This window comes from Mus musculus, chromosome 10 (assembly GCF_000001635.26).
Source record: "Mus musculus strain C57BL/6J chromosome 10, GRCm38.p6 C57BL/6J".
NCBI lineage: Eukaryota > Metazoa > Chordata > Mammalia > Rodentia > Muridae > Mus > Mus musculus.
Genome location: NC_000076.6, coordinates 88,552,164 through 88,566,800, shown reverse-complemented (window position 1 = coordinate 88,566,800; position 14,637 = coordinate 88,552,164). Strand labels below are relative to the sequence as shown.

Genomic DNA, 14,637 nt, shown 5'->3' with positions numbered 1-14,637 from the left:
TACATTGTATGTTCTACAACCATTCAGTAACACAAGCTCCTGATATCTCCTTTTCCACAAGGATGTACTCCAAAAACGTACAGTGTCACTTGTGTGAAAAGAAATCGTTTGTGTTGATATAGTCCTCGTGTGCCGGTCCAAGATTGCATATACATTCCGTGTAGAGTGTTCATGGGGGGGAGGAGGGGGACGCGTCTCTGTGTCTGCATTAAACACTTTTCTTTTGTTAATGACAGTGGAGAAGGTCAAGAGGATGCAGGGGAACTTGACTTTAGTGGTCTCCTGAAACGTAGGTGAGAATCAAGTGGCTCGGGGAGGCACTGTGGCCTGGATCTTTTAGACCCACCCAGAAAAGTCAAATTTCAGCTGAATGCTTTTCAAAAAAAAAAAATTGTCATTTCTTAATATGCGTTTCGCTTCTAGAACATAACAGCCAACTAAGAGAGAGAGAGAGAGCGCGACAAGTGCGTACTAACGTGGTGCCTTGGTGCTTCCTAAACTTTCTGCCTTTGTGTTTGATGAGTTTCCGTGTATTTTCTTAGTCGAGGGTGAGGAAATTTGATAACTGAGACATAAGTCTTAAATGCCCAGAAACAGCCAAGACTACATCCATTTCTCTTCCATGACTGGATAAATACAGCATTTGCTCTACCTTTGATTTTTTGACAGTTGACTGAAGATGACAATTACACATTTTGGGCGGTGTGGTCTTTGCAATAGGCAGATTCACTTTGATATATTATTTATGGCTCATATTCAGACATTATTGATTTGAAGACATGCTGATTGATATTTCATTAGACACTACCTAGATGAATGATTTTTTCCTAAGTATTTTATTATGACACAGTGTTGGTTACAAGACACACCCTTATTCCAGAGATGTTTAAAATGCCATCCTCTAGATATACATTTTAGAACTAATGGAACATAGTAGTAAGCAGAAATAAAGTTATCACTCATAGATCCTTGCCAGTGTTGTCTTGTGTAGTAGAACATCCAGGATAGCCATAAGGAGATTCAGCATATAACCATGTTATAGGGTTTTTGTCCATATATGTATACATAAAACATTATATAGTAGACTATATTACACTATATTATGTGTTATTTGCAACTATAAGACATTTTCTATAGTGAAAAAAAAGAAAGTGTTATTTACAGGGACTATATTTTATCTAAGTTTATCTAAATATATATTATATTTATATATTTATCTAGATTTGTGAGTAGACAGTAAACTTATTAGTCTTAATAATAATTATAATTTTGGCATTAGTTTTCATTCAGCTTTTCAGGTTTATCTTAAAAAATAACTTTAGTTCTCTTTTTGACATTAGAGGAACAGTACAAATGTTCTTGAAAAATTATAAAGTCTTAAAAAAGAAACTGGGCTTGTGTTCATATTCTCAGTTTCATTGGATGGCTTTTTTCAAGTTAACATAATGAAGGTTTCAATCAGAGTCCCCAACATACAGTTAAAAAACAGAACCATTAATCTGTGTAATTTACTAATTAGTGATAAATATTCATCCATGCACGTGGCAATATCAAACACATCATTTTGATATTTCAACTATTAGTTTAACTAATATTAATTAATTCCCAAAGTAGATTTAAAGCATCAGTATGTGAATTGTCAGCCTCAAGTGAGAAGCCAGGGTCCTGAGCCACTGAGCCTCTTAGACAGAGTCACTTTGGAACAGGTAAAGCAGAGACCCAAATCCAAGTTTCTTTTCTTTTTTCTTTCTGGGTCAATACCGTCCCTGTGGCTCCAGGTTAGAAATGGAACCCAAGTCTGCCCCAGAGACTAAGACTGTCATTTACAAAGTGCATCACACTGTCCACTACAAGGGAGGCACACAAGACTCAACTGGAAAATGCCAACTGCTTTCTCTGTAGAAACTAAAGCTAGATAATGTCCCAAGAAATAAAGCAGGGTCTCATCTACAGAGAAGAATAAATAAATATTTCTATGCTAGCATGACAGATTTAAATCTCAACACCAAGAGGTGAATTATGGCCATAAAATGAAAATAAGCATCCAGTATTATCGATCACACTTTCTTGACAGTGTAGGATTTACGAGGGGACTTTGCGTAAAATGTATGTCCTCTCTGAGTGGGCTTTCCACATTTGTGCATGAGAAAATAAAAACCAATAGAATTGTAAAGATTAAATTAAATATAACAGGTAGCAGAAGCCATGCACTTCCTAACATTTTCTTTTAATGCATTTGTCTTCATACAAAGTCCACGTGCATGCACACACACATACACACACACACACACACTTATTCCTGAACACATAGACAGGCATGGATATGTGAACACACACATGCATATACACATGCACACATACACTCATGCATACATGAGCACACACGCATATAAACACACAGTCACACACATGTGCACACACACACACATGAGTACAATCAGGATATGCTACTGTAAATCTAGTGCCATGGTTTGATTTAAAAAGGAAAGGGGAAGAAAAACATAACAGGCTGTTTCTACCAACAATTTGCATAGGGAAGAAAGAGGAATCAAATTATATAGTCCAAATAATTAAGGGGGGAAATGAGTCCTGGGGAAAAGGGCAGCAACTATGTCTCCAGTTCTCATTTCCATTACACCCTTTAATTAAGGCACAAGCTCATTGGATTGTTCATGTAAGACCGTGTTCATCTAATGTTTGCATACTAACCCACCATTATAACCACAGAAGGGGTGTGTTTCTTACTAAGTTGTGATTGCATGTGTTCTCATTGTGGTCATGACACATGGTTACCCTTTGTACTTCTCTGGAAGTATGTGGTAAAAGCTCTATTGGAATAAATAGTAGAACCAGTATCCTGTGTACGGAAAGTTCTCCCTTTGCATATGAAAGCCAGCTTATTTCAATATACACTAGATGAATCAGGACTAATCTTTGGGGCAGTATTTCATATGGGATTATACCTTTATAAATACTTAGAAGCCTTATTCTACATAAAATTTCTATAAACCTTTTTGTGGTTCACGGGGACCATGAATTTATAGAAATTTTTCATGTAGCAAGAAGTACAGCCAACACTATACAGGTCTATCCCAGTGATGCGAAGGAATCCAGACTCTGGATTTCTCTCCCCACTGTACTTCAGTTAACCACACAGTGTCCTGAGCAGCCACCACGATTAGTAAAGATACCTCTGTAGAAGATGGCTTTGACCTTCCTATTCCTCCAAAATAAATGCTTCTGTTTAAATTGGGGGATGCCATAAAGTGATAGAAAAAGAAGAAGAAAAAAGGGTCATCAATGTCCACGTACAAACTTTGATAAGGAGCACAGTGGAAAAGTACATCTCCTCACACTTCAGTAGAGGATGGAGAGGATGATGGACTGTGAGTCTACTCTAGGAAACGGTGAGCATTTTTACTGGTTTCCCTGTAAATATTCACCTCGTGAACCTAGTAGGTCTCATTGTTTCATTGTGTCTCCTGTAGTTATTTAAATTATAATAAATATTGGGAGTGTAGCTTAGGGGGGGAGAGTGTTTGCCTGGAGTCTACAAGGCCATGGGTTCGATTATCAACACCACATAAATTGGGCATGGTGGTCTACACCTGTAGTCACAATACTTAGGAGGTGTGAGAGGGAGGTTCAGAAGTTTAAGGTCATCCTTGGCTACATCATAAAGTCAAGGCCAGCCTGGGCTACATGAGCCATGTTAAAAGAAAACCTAGAACAGAATAAATTATATAGACTTTGATATCTTTATATTTCTCCACCAAATGTAATATAAAACATGTAAATTGAGATACATATGACATAATTCCTCTTGATTAAAATAACAGATTTAACAAAATCTCCAGGGCTGGAGATGGCTCAGTGGTTAAGAGCACTGACTGCTCTTTCAGAAGTCCTGAGTTCAATTCCCAGCGACCACATGGTGGCTCACAACCATCTGTAATGAGACCTGATGCCCTCTTCTGGTGTGTCTGAAGACAGCAACAGTGTACTCATATATATATATATATATATATATATATATATATATATATATATATATATATATATATATATATAAAGTTTTAAAATAAAATCTCCAGATTTAATATAATCTAAGTATGAAATAATTCTAAAGTTTGGGTGAATATATTTAGTCTGGAATGGGCTGGAAACCTTAGTAGATTAAGGAGATAACTCATAGAAGATATGCACATGTGTACTTAAACACTTTAACTATAGTTCTCCAAATTTAAAATAGTTTTAATATTTATTTTCATTACCTTTAATTATTTGTGTCTGTTTGAGCAAGTGCCAAGTCATGTATGTGGGTGACCATGGAAGCCATAAAGGGCTTCAGGTCCCTTGGGGCAGGAGTTACAAGCTGTCATGATCTACTCCACATGGGTGCTAAGAACTGAGAACTCAAGTTATCTGAAAGAGCAGTGTTAATTACTGAGTCATCTCTACAGCTCCCAGTTTAAAATACTTTAAAAGATGAACTTGAAATGAAGACCACTTTCAGTCTGTAAAGTTAGTGAATCTGGAAAATTATTAGTAATGTTCCAACCTAAGGATAGTTTTTAGTTTTTCAACTTCTGTATATAAACACCAAGCATATTTTCATTCCAGGGAGATGAAAAGAATGCTTATTCTTCATTTGTTTTTGAGACACAGTCTTGCTGTGTAGTCCTAGGTGACCTGAAATTTGCTATGTAGTCCAGTCTGGCCTTAAATTCAGAGCTCCATCTGCCTCAGCCTCCCTAAGTGCTGGGATTGAAGGTGTGTAATCATCTTGCTCAGCTGTGTCTTGAGGTTTTTAAGACATGCTTTCTCTTTCTTTTTCCTTTTGAAAAAAGACTTTTAAAGAATTTGGCGCGGGGGTGTCCCTGAGACCAGAAGAGGGTATTGGATTCTTTGGAGCTAGGGTTATAGGTAGTTGTGAGCTTCTCAGCGTGGGCGCTGGGAACCAGATTTAGATCTTTTGCAAGATCCATTGTGTGCTCTTAGCTGCAGAGCCATTTCTCCAGCCCCTAGGCACATTTCCTTAATGGTGTGGGCTAGCCATTGCCATTGAGATGGCAGACCAAAGACCTTTCCCAGCCTTCCCGCCCTAGATGAGCATCATTTTCTACACTGGGTGGGAAGGCACAGCAAGGTAAGATGGAATTGGATCCTTAGACATTATCCTTGCCTAAGTTCCCCTAGGTTCTAAGTTGAGAGTATATTTCCTTCTCTGAGAGCGTATGAATTTAAAGAGGGAATTCAGACATGAGTACGATTGCTATGATAAAGCAACATAACCCATCGTTTACATCAGCATAGTTTCACACTAACTACAACTTATTGACCAGTTTTCCATAAAACCACATTGAAACCAGTCTTAGTCACAGTAAGTTATAGCTGTAGTTTTTCAAACTAACCTAATTTTTTAAAATAGTCAATTAACCTTAAACAAAATAATCAGGACTATTTATCCCCCCAAGAAAAAAATCAGTTTCAATTATGTCTTCAATTTATACCTAAGCTCATTCAATAAAAAGCTCACTTCTGAGTTTTGTTTTTGTTTTGTAGTTTTGAAATTGAGGAGAGTAATGTATTTTAATTTTTTTATGGACAGAATATTACTATGTAGTTCCAGCTAGCCTGAAACTCCCTATGTTCACCAGGCTAGCCCCAAACTCACAGAGACCCACCTACCTCTGCCCCTGAAGTGATGTAGTCACAAACTCCTCTTTGTGGCCTACACATTCTTTGGTCAGTGATCAAGATTTGGGGGTCATATATTAATGTGACAGAACAAGTATTAGAAAAATTTAAAGGTTTGAAATACTGCCTGGATTATGTTCACACCAAAATATATGGAATGTTTTTTTTTTCCACCCAGAGACCAATTTTAAATCTTAATTCTTTGTTTTGGTTTGTTTTTCGAGATAGGGTTTCTCTGTGTAGCCATGGCTGTCCTGCAACTTTCTCTGTAGTCCAGGCTGGCCTTGAACTCAGAGATCTGCCTGCCTCTGCTGGGATTAAAGGCATCCGCCACTACCCCCTGACTTAAATCTTAATTCTTAATCCACTTTTCAAACTGAATCCACTACCCGCATGTGGGGTGAGATCTATTTTTAAGTTTCTGAAGAATCTCACCTTCAATGACTCCTTGACCTTTTGGCAAAGATCAAATGCGATCGGACCTTTAAAAACTGAAAGGAAAATATCTCAGGAAGACATTTCTGCTCCTCCTACATTTGCGTTTTTAAACTGGAACAGTAAAGGTCAAGGGTACATATTTGATCTACTCTCCGGAAGTTTCCCAAGACATCAAGTCGACTCAGTTGGTAGCTCCAAGCAGAACTTTTAGCATCACTGGTCTTTAGGGGCCAGGACAGTTTCTAACCTAGATGACCGTTCTTCCGGGCCAGGGAGGTGAAGCAGCAGGAAGAGGAGCCTGAGATAGACGTGTGGGAGCTGCTGAAAAATGCCAACCCCAACGAATACGAGAAGATCGCTTTCCAGTATGGCATCACCGACTTGCGTGGCATGCTTAAGCGGCTCAAGCGCATGCGCAGGGTGGAAAAGAAGAGCGCAGGTGAGCACACCTAATGGCGTGGCAGGGACAGGGCCACCTAGTACTGTGTGTGTGTGTGGTCGCATCCTATGCGACCAGATTGGGACGAAACTTTGGAGTCATGTGGAATATAGTCTTGGGTTGTGTTGGTAGTGTGTGCATGGCTCCTCACACTCAGGGTCAGCACATTTAGAGTACCGTAGATGTCACACAGGAAGCAAAGACTGTATCCCCGTGGCCTCTAGGAACCTCTCCAAGCCTCCATTTTTCCAGGCTCATATCTCCCTCACTCTCTACCCTTGATTCTTCTTCAGACAAGGTTCTGCCTGTTTTCTTTCTTTTTTTTTTTTTTTTTTCTTTTTAAGATTTATTTATTTATTATATGTGAGTACACTGTAGCTGTCTTCAGACACTCCACAAGAGGGCATCAGATTTCGTTACGGATGGTTGTGAGCCACCATGTGGTTGCTGGGACCCGAACTCAGGACCTTCGGAAGAGCAGTCGGTGCTCTTAACCGCTGAGCCATCTCGCCAGCCCTCTGTTTTCTACCAGACACTTCCACCCTTTTGACTGGGTCCCAAGAATTTGCCTCTCACTCCCAATAAGGTTTCCAGGATGGGTTCCCTTGCCTATGATTTGCAACAAAAAGTTGAGGATAGGGGGGAAAAAAGAAGAAAGGCATGTATTTCAAGTAAGCCAATAGTTCTTCCAACTTTTCTGTGCTGGGTCATTGTCCATTTTCAGTTGTATAATATGTCAGAGTGATATTAAGCCTATTATTGTTTCACTTCATGTTCAGATGGAATTTTTTAAAAAAAACTTCCAATTGTGCTGTTTTTAAAATCTGATCCTCTCTTCTAAATGTCACTCTTAATTGGTGGCTGATGAACTGGCCCTTGGGAGGCCCTATCTGTGGCTTTGTTTGCGCAGCTCAGCCATCCCTGCTGATTCAGACCTCCTACTTCAGGATTCCAGAAGCATCCACTAAAGTGGAGAGCCAGCTGATGACCCCTTTACCACACTGGCCTTTCTAAACACTGAGTTCTGAATTCGTGTGCTAGGTAACCAGCTGGAAATCTAATATTAATTTTTTCTCTCTTTAACATGGGAGAAAGTGAACATAAGCCAGTTAGAGTAAAGGCATTTCCTGCCAAATCTAACACTTTTAAGTTCGAACCCTGGAACCCACATGGCGAAAGTCGAGAACACACGCCCTCAAAGTTCTCTTCCAACATCAATCCCCAACATGCATGCAGGCACAGACAAAAATAAATAAGCATAACCTAAAACTAATAGTAGCACTATTTTTCTCGTGCTTCTCTTAAAAACATAAATTCTCTTCAAATTTTAACCCATCTTACCATCCGCATGTCAACAAAACTCTGAAGTAGACACAGTAATTGGGAAGGCTTCCGACCTTGTTCTCCCCTGAGACATCTTTGTGTTCTTAGATTTTTCATATATACATTAGCTACTTAAACTTGTAGCCTTTGTGTATACCTGTTCTCACTTTTGTTTGTTTGTTTGTTTATATCTACAGCTTTTGCAAAAATTCTCGATCCTGCATATCAGGTGGATAAAGGAGGCAAAGTGAGATTTGTCGTGGAGTTGGCAGACCCAAAACTGGAGGTGAAATGGTTTAAAAATGGCCAAGAGATTCGACCCAGCACAAAGTAAGTGGGTTTTAAAAGGTTTGGTTAAAATATAAATACACAATAGCATGACTTAACTTTTATGGAATCGAAGAACTTTCTGGGCATATGTCATCCATCAGTGTGAGCTCTGCTCTGGCTGGCTGGCTGTCCATGTGGTGGTCTCTTCCCCTGTGTGTGTTTATAATGTAAACCTGTATGGAGAGAGGAAAAAGGTGGACATCACTTTTCATGGATTTTGGAATTCTGAAAGTCATAGTGCTATGTAAGAGGAACTCTCCCATTTTCTGAGGCTTTTCAAGTGAGTCACAATTATTTTGTGTCGCTACATATTACATGTCATTATCTCAAAGCACTGCCAAGCTTCTCTCTATTCAAAATAATAAAACTTGGAAATATTTGGAATATAAATTTGATATGTCAGATGAAAATCACATCTCTTAAATAGAAGGTTTTGATTTTGTTTGGTTTGTTTTGGTTTCCCCAAAATAACATGAGTTTTTGATAGTGGCTGAACATCTAATTGGGCGCTCTTGGCAGTCCCCACAACATTACATCTGAACAGAATTATTTAATGGTAAGATAATGAAATGTAAACCTAAGCCTGTATTTTATTACGTCTTGTCCCTCTTCCAAAGGAAGGAGTGAAACTGATCCCCCGTACCTGACAGTATTGCTAGTCTGTTATGCAACTACTTCATAGAGATCCGCCTCAGTCTGGGAGATCTTCAGTTCCAGTATATCGTTTTCAGTTAGAAAATGCCACATATACATCGACACAGTCTTTAATCCCAGAAACCTGTCACTTCTAGAATACAGTGAAGTGGTCTCCAGCTTTTCCATGGGCTTATGCCAAACAGCATGACTTTGAGGTGACAGATTAGTATTTATATCTGGTGCAACAGTATCTTGAAGATGACTTGGACTCACTCAGACATGATTTTTCTTGGTTGGCCTTACTAGAAAATGTTCTCAAAGTCTTTAATTTGAGAGATTTTCCCCAATTTTGTTTTTGGCTCAGCTGTATGAATGCTCTCATGTGCTCCACCATAATCAACACACATATTTAGCATAAGATATAATCAGTATTGTCTCTCCTTGACTTCTAGTGTTCTGTTTCTAAACTTTCTTTTTTTTTTTTTAATGGATTTGATTTGATCTGTATTGGTGTTTTGCCTTGCATGTATGTCTGTGTACCACTGGTGCCTCTGGAGGCCAGAAGTTGTGTTCCAGAGGGTTATGAGCTACCATACAGGTGCGGGGAATCAAACCCAAGTCCTCTAAAAGAACAGTCAGTGCTCTTAACGGCTGAGCCATCTCGCCAGCAAGGAAAATGCTTTCTTAATAGAGAGTAACTGTGATGCAATAGGCCTAGTACTTCAACTCATTTAAGAGACTATATATTTGTTGTTGATCTTATCAATTAAGGTTCGCTATTGCTTAAATTGCACAAGCAATTTATTCATCCAACAAAAATATTCTGTGTTTGTGGACTAAAGAATGAAGGAAACATGTGTAAATGAATAAGATAACGTCTCGGCCACTTTGTAAAGTACATAATCAATACATAATTATTTGAAGAATTATGGAGTTAAAAATCTTTCTAACACACTCAACCAACTCTATCTTCCCAAAGTGGGTTAAGAAATAACTGTATGATCCATCCATTAGCTGACTGTGAGCATCCACTTCTGTGTTTGCTGGGCCCCGGCATAGTCTCACAAGAGACAGCTACATCTGCGTCCTTTCAATAAAATCTTGCTAGTGTATGCAATGGTGTCAGCGTTTGGATGCTGATTATGGGGTGGATCCCTGGCTATGGCAGTCTCTACATGGTCCATCCTTTCATCTCAGCTCCAAACTCCGTCTCTGTAACTCCTTCCATGGGTGTTTTGTTCCCAAATCTAAGGAGGGGCATAGTGTCCACACTTCAGTCTTCATTCTCCTTGAGTTTCATGTGTTTAGCAAATTATATCTTATATCTTGGGTATCCTAGGTTTGGGGCTAATATCCACTTATCAGTGAATACATATTGTGTGAGTTTCTTTGTGAATGTGTTACCTCACTCAGGATGATGCCCTCCAGGTCCATCCATTTGGCTAGGAATTTCATAAATTCATTCTTTTTAATAGCTGAGTAGTACTCCATTGTGTAGATGTACCACATTTTCTGTATCCATTCCTCTGTTGAGGGGCATCTAGGTTCTTTCCAGCTTCTGGCTATTATAAAGGATGGATCATAGGGCTCCCAATGGAGGAGCTAGAGAAAGTAGCCAAGGAGCTAAAGGGATCTGCAACCCTATAGGTGGAACAACATTATGAGCTAACCAGTACCCCGGAGCTCTTGACTCTAGCTGCATATATATCAAAAGATGGCCTAGTCGGCCATCACTGGAAAGAGAGGCCCATTGGACTTGCAAACTTTATATGCCCCAGTACAGGGGAATACCAGGGCCAAAAAGGGGGAGTGGGTGGGCAGGGGAGTGGGGGTGGGTGGATATGGGGGACTTTTGGTATAGCATTGGAAATGTAAATGAGTTAAATACCTAATAAAAAATGGAAAAAAAAAAGAAATAACTGTATGAGAATTTTTTACATTTACACTGAAAACTTATATGAAAGCAAAGAATAACAAATTAAATAGTATGTAAAATATATACATATTTCCACGTGTCACAAAAATAAAAGTGAGCTTTGGGTTGACACTAATTGGACATATTAAAGATTGCTACATAAATAATAGATCACAGCTTTATCCTTGATGCTTGAGTATTAACAAATTATAAGCCAAGTTTACTAGTAAAGTAGAAAAATCAACATCTCAAACTATGCCTTCTTCCTTTTTAAAACAGATACATCTTTGAGCACAAAGGAAACGAGAGAATCATGTTTATTAATAACTGTTCGCTGACAGATGATTCGGAGTACTATGTGACAGCTGGAGATGAGAAATGTTCTACTGAGCTCTTTGTAAGAGGTAAAAGGAAAATTTTTCTTGCATTACCAAGGGGGTAGGGCTCTCATCCCAGGGACACTGACCCAAGCCAAAGGCAAGGTCGCCCCTTCAGCCCAGAGAAGCAATCGCCCCTCTAGAAGCCTTTGGCTTGCCTGTTAGATTGGCTCAGTATTGCAGGTCCATTACAATGGCAGGTATACTGAGTCCTACTTAGTCTTCTGATTTGTTGAAGAAGAGAGAAGCTGAGGGGAGAGAGACATCTCTTTATGAAACTGCCTTGTAGCTTTGACTTTAAGGCAAACACTATTCTGTAAGATGGGTTATTTTAGCTATAGCTTCTGAAAACTAACATACTCTAATGGCTGGATGATCCACATTTTACTTGCTTGACTGAATGAAAGCAGCTCCATTAAGATGAGGGCATCATTCACCGGTGTCAGAAGAGCAGCTGAAATAGTCAGAGAAAGCTGAGTTGACCTTATTTCTTTTATTAAGCCCCCCAATTACAGACAACCCCATCCCCTCTCCTTGGTTGAGGGGCAAAATCAAAACCTTCAGGCTTTATAGATTCTCCTTCATCCAAACTATCTACTGCCTGGTACCTTGCTTCATGAAGGTAGGATATTTGGTGTGCATTTTCTGTTCTCTCCAATTTGATTCGAATAGTTCTGAAACTGGGCGAACCAGCATCATTAGCTGTTTGTTTTGCCATGTGCAGACATAGGGAGTATCACCTCCAATTTACCCATTGGGTGATTCATTGATGATTCTTTCCCACCGCTGCCATTTCCTCTGTGAACAAACTGGGGGTTCAAGACACTGGCTTTGGATACTTTAATGATTTTTGATTTCCCTTTTTCCAACCAGAGCCTCCAATCATGGTGACTAAGCAGCTGGAAGACATGAACGCTTACTGTGGGGAGAGGGTAGAGATGGAAGTTGAGGTGTCTGAAGATGACGCCAATGTAAAATGGTACATGGCTTTGCTGATACCTATCTGTCTCTAATTGACAAAGCATCTTCATAACGAATAGAATGAAACATGGGAGTGGCTTCTAAACATGGAAATGATCAAAACCTCTTTTATACTAGCAGAGATGATAAACAAAAATGTACTATGATCTGAAAAGCCAACTCCTAGAAATCTATGCAGATATATACAGGGAGGGAGGGACTTACTGACAAATGGATCACACAGGTTCCCTAAGACTTTTTTGACTAGAAAGACCATGGGTATTCTTAAACTTTGCAGCAGGCCTTACTAGTGTCTAATATGGGAAAACATAATGTCCCTGTTTTCTATTTAAGTCCTCATTGTCGCTGGGAATGCGAGCACTTGCCTAGCACATTCAAGGCCCCAGGCTCCACCACTGTTGCCCTAAGAGTTCAGTTTTCATCACTTTATTCTTTCAGTTCCCTGGAAAGATATGGTAGGCTGAAAATCACAAACTCCTTTCAAAAATTTAAAAATGTCCAGGGGGCATAGCTTAGTGGTGAGGTATAGTTAGCTTATGTGAGGCCCTCGGTTGACTAGCTCACATACGTTCACATGTGCACACACTTAAACAAACAAACAAACAAAAGCTTGAGGTGGTGGGAACCAAAGAGCCTTCTATTGCATGCTCCATTCGCGTTTGCTCAAAATTAAGTACTAGAAGATTTAAGACGGTGAAATGAAGTGTGATATTAAGAGAAGCATAGCAAAGGATACATCAGTCGTCAGCACGGAAAAGAGTGTTAGTCCTAATCCAGAACACACATAAAACTATGCTGTGAGACTGGAAGTGGAGCCAGATGTACGCTTAGCACTGCCTCTGACTGAAGGAGAACAGGCGCTCACAACCTTTTAGTGTGACCTGTACACGATGCTTGTTACACTAGGGCTCAGCTGGTGGATCTACCAGTAGACCTGTTAATGAAGTCCTGCTCTTTAACAAATCCTTCTTGTGTATCTGGGATCTGTTAGGAACCTTGAAGACTCTGCAATAAAACAATAAACTAACATTTAGTTCCTGGAATTAAAGGGTTCTTTTTTTTGGTTTCACAAATATATACTACATATATTTGTGAAATATTTCATATATAGGAGATATACATATATGTATATGTGTATATATATGATTTAGTTTGATTATATCTCCCATTACTATTCTTTAAAGCCTTCCTCTTCCCTCTGAACCTCTTCCTCCTCCCTGTAAATCCATGTTAATTCAGGTTTAAGAATGGTGAAGAGATCTTCCCTGGTCCAAAGTCAAGATACAAGATTAAAGTTGAAGGCAAAAAGCACACGTTGATCATAGAAGGGGCAACAAAGGCTGACAGTGCGGAGTACTCAGCCATGACAACCGGGGGACAATCATCTGCCAAACTCAGCGTTGACTGTAAGTACGGCTCCAGTAGATGTCTTCTACATTAGCTTACAAATAAGATTGTGTTTAGTAACTCCGCTTTTAGGAAACTCTCCTTCTGTGTGATCCTTTTACTTGTGGCATTTTGAAATATGTAGAATTGGACTCAGGTCTCTTAGAAAGGAATCAACTGCTTGGTTTAATAGCAAAGCATTGGGCTGGAGAGATGGCTCAGCAGTTAAGGGCACTGGCTGCTCTTCCAGAGGTCCTGAGTTCAATTCCTGGCAACTACTCAGTGGCTCACAACCATCATAAAATGAGATAGGGTGCCCTCTTCTGGCCTTTAGGCATACATGCAGGCAGAATGTGTACAATTCATAAATAAATCTTACCCCAAAAAAGTTACCCAGAAAATTATGTGCCAAACCATAAATATGCCAAGTGCTTAACTATACTTCACTATCAAGCTTAAGTCATTAAATGAAGATTTAACACTCAACATGGAACTTGTAATTGCATTTGATGTACAAAGCCCACCGGTGCCGCTGAGAACTCTCAGTTGAAGAGCTTGCTTGCAGGTGATAGGCTTCCAAAGCATAAGAGAACGAATCTTCTTGTCCGAATGGCCTCTTAAAGTAGTGATTTCTCAAAAACAGTCTATTCACAGCCGCCACAAGAACTAAAATAGCTGAATGTCACGATCCCGAGGGTCACTCACACATGCAGAGCAGACATCTTTCTTCTTTACTCCTTTGTTGGTCCAGCTGCACTTCATATGATCACAGACTTTAAAAACAAAAACATGCCAGCATGCTTCTTATGATCATGGAGCTGTGGCCATTTTACTTTAATCTAAAAATGTGTGTTGACCATAGGCAGGGTTTTATCTGACATTTATATCCATTTATATACCTTCATGCAATGTATCTATTTCTAAAAATTATTATGCTGCACAAACATGTGTGTTAATAACCATGAGGTTTATGTAACAAATAAGACAGGATATTACAGTAAAAAACAAAACAAAACAAAACCTCTGCTAGTCATACATTAAAAACAAAATAAAGGGTGGAGAAATGGCTCTGTTGTTAAGAACATGCACTGCTCTTACAGAGGACCCGGGTT

The 14,637-nt window shown here is 39.3% G+C and overlaps 1 protein-coding gene across 27 annotated transcripts in view; it reads left to right on the top strand.

Annotated features, from left to right (window-relative positions):
* The window catches only part of Mybpc1 (myosin binding protein C, slow-type), an 86,951-nt gene that overhangs the window by 38,429 nt on the left and 33,885 nt on the right, over positions 1–14,637 (top strand). For 25 of the 27 annotated variants that reach the window (XR_001779416.2, XR_380342.4, XR_871679.3 and 22 more), the window contains 6 exons: positions 237–293; positions 6,411–6,577; positions 8,098–8,230; positions 11,061–11,185; positions 12,032–12,137; positions 13,379–13,545. Coding sequence is in view for 17 of the 27 variants with exons in the window: in XM_006513049.4 (XP_006513112.1) it covers positions 237–293; positions 6,411–6,577; positions 8,098–8,230; positions 11,061–11,185; positions 12,032–12,137; positions 13,379–13,545 (755 nt within the window). In the remaining 10 variants the exon portion in view is untranslated. The remainder of the gene's footprint in view (positions 1–236; positions 294–6,410; positions 6,578–8,097; positions 8,231–11,060; positions 11,186–12,031; positions 12,138–13,378; positions 13,546–14,637) is intronic. The other 2 variants (XR_871684.3, XM_006513051.4) reach the window with 1 other exon arrangement.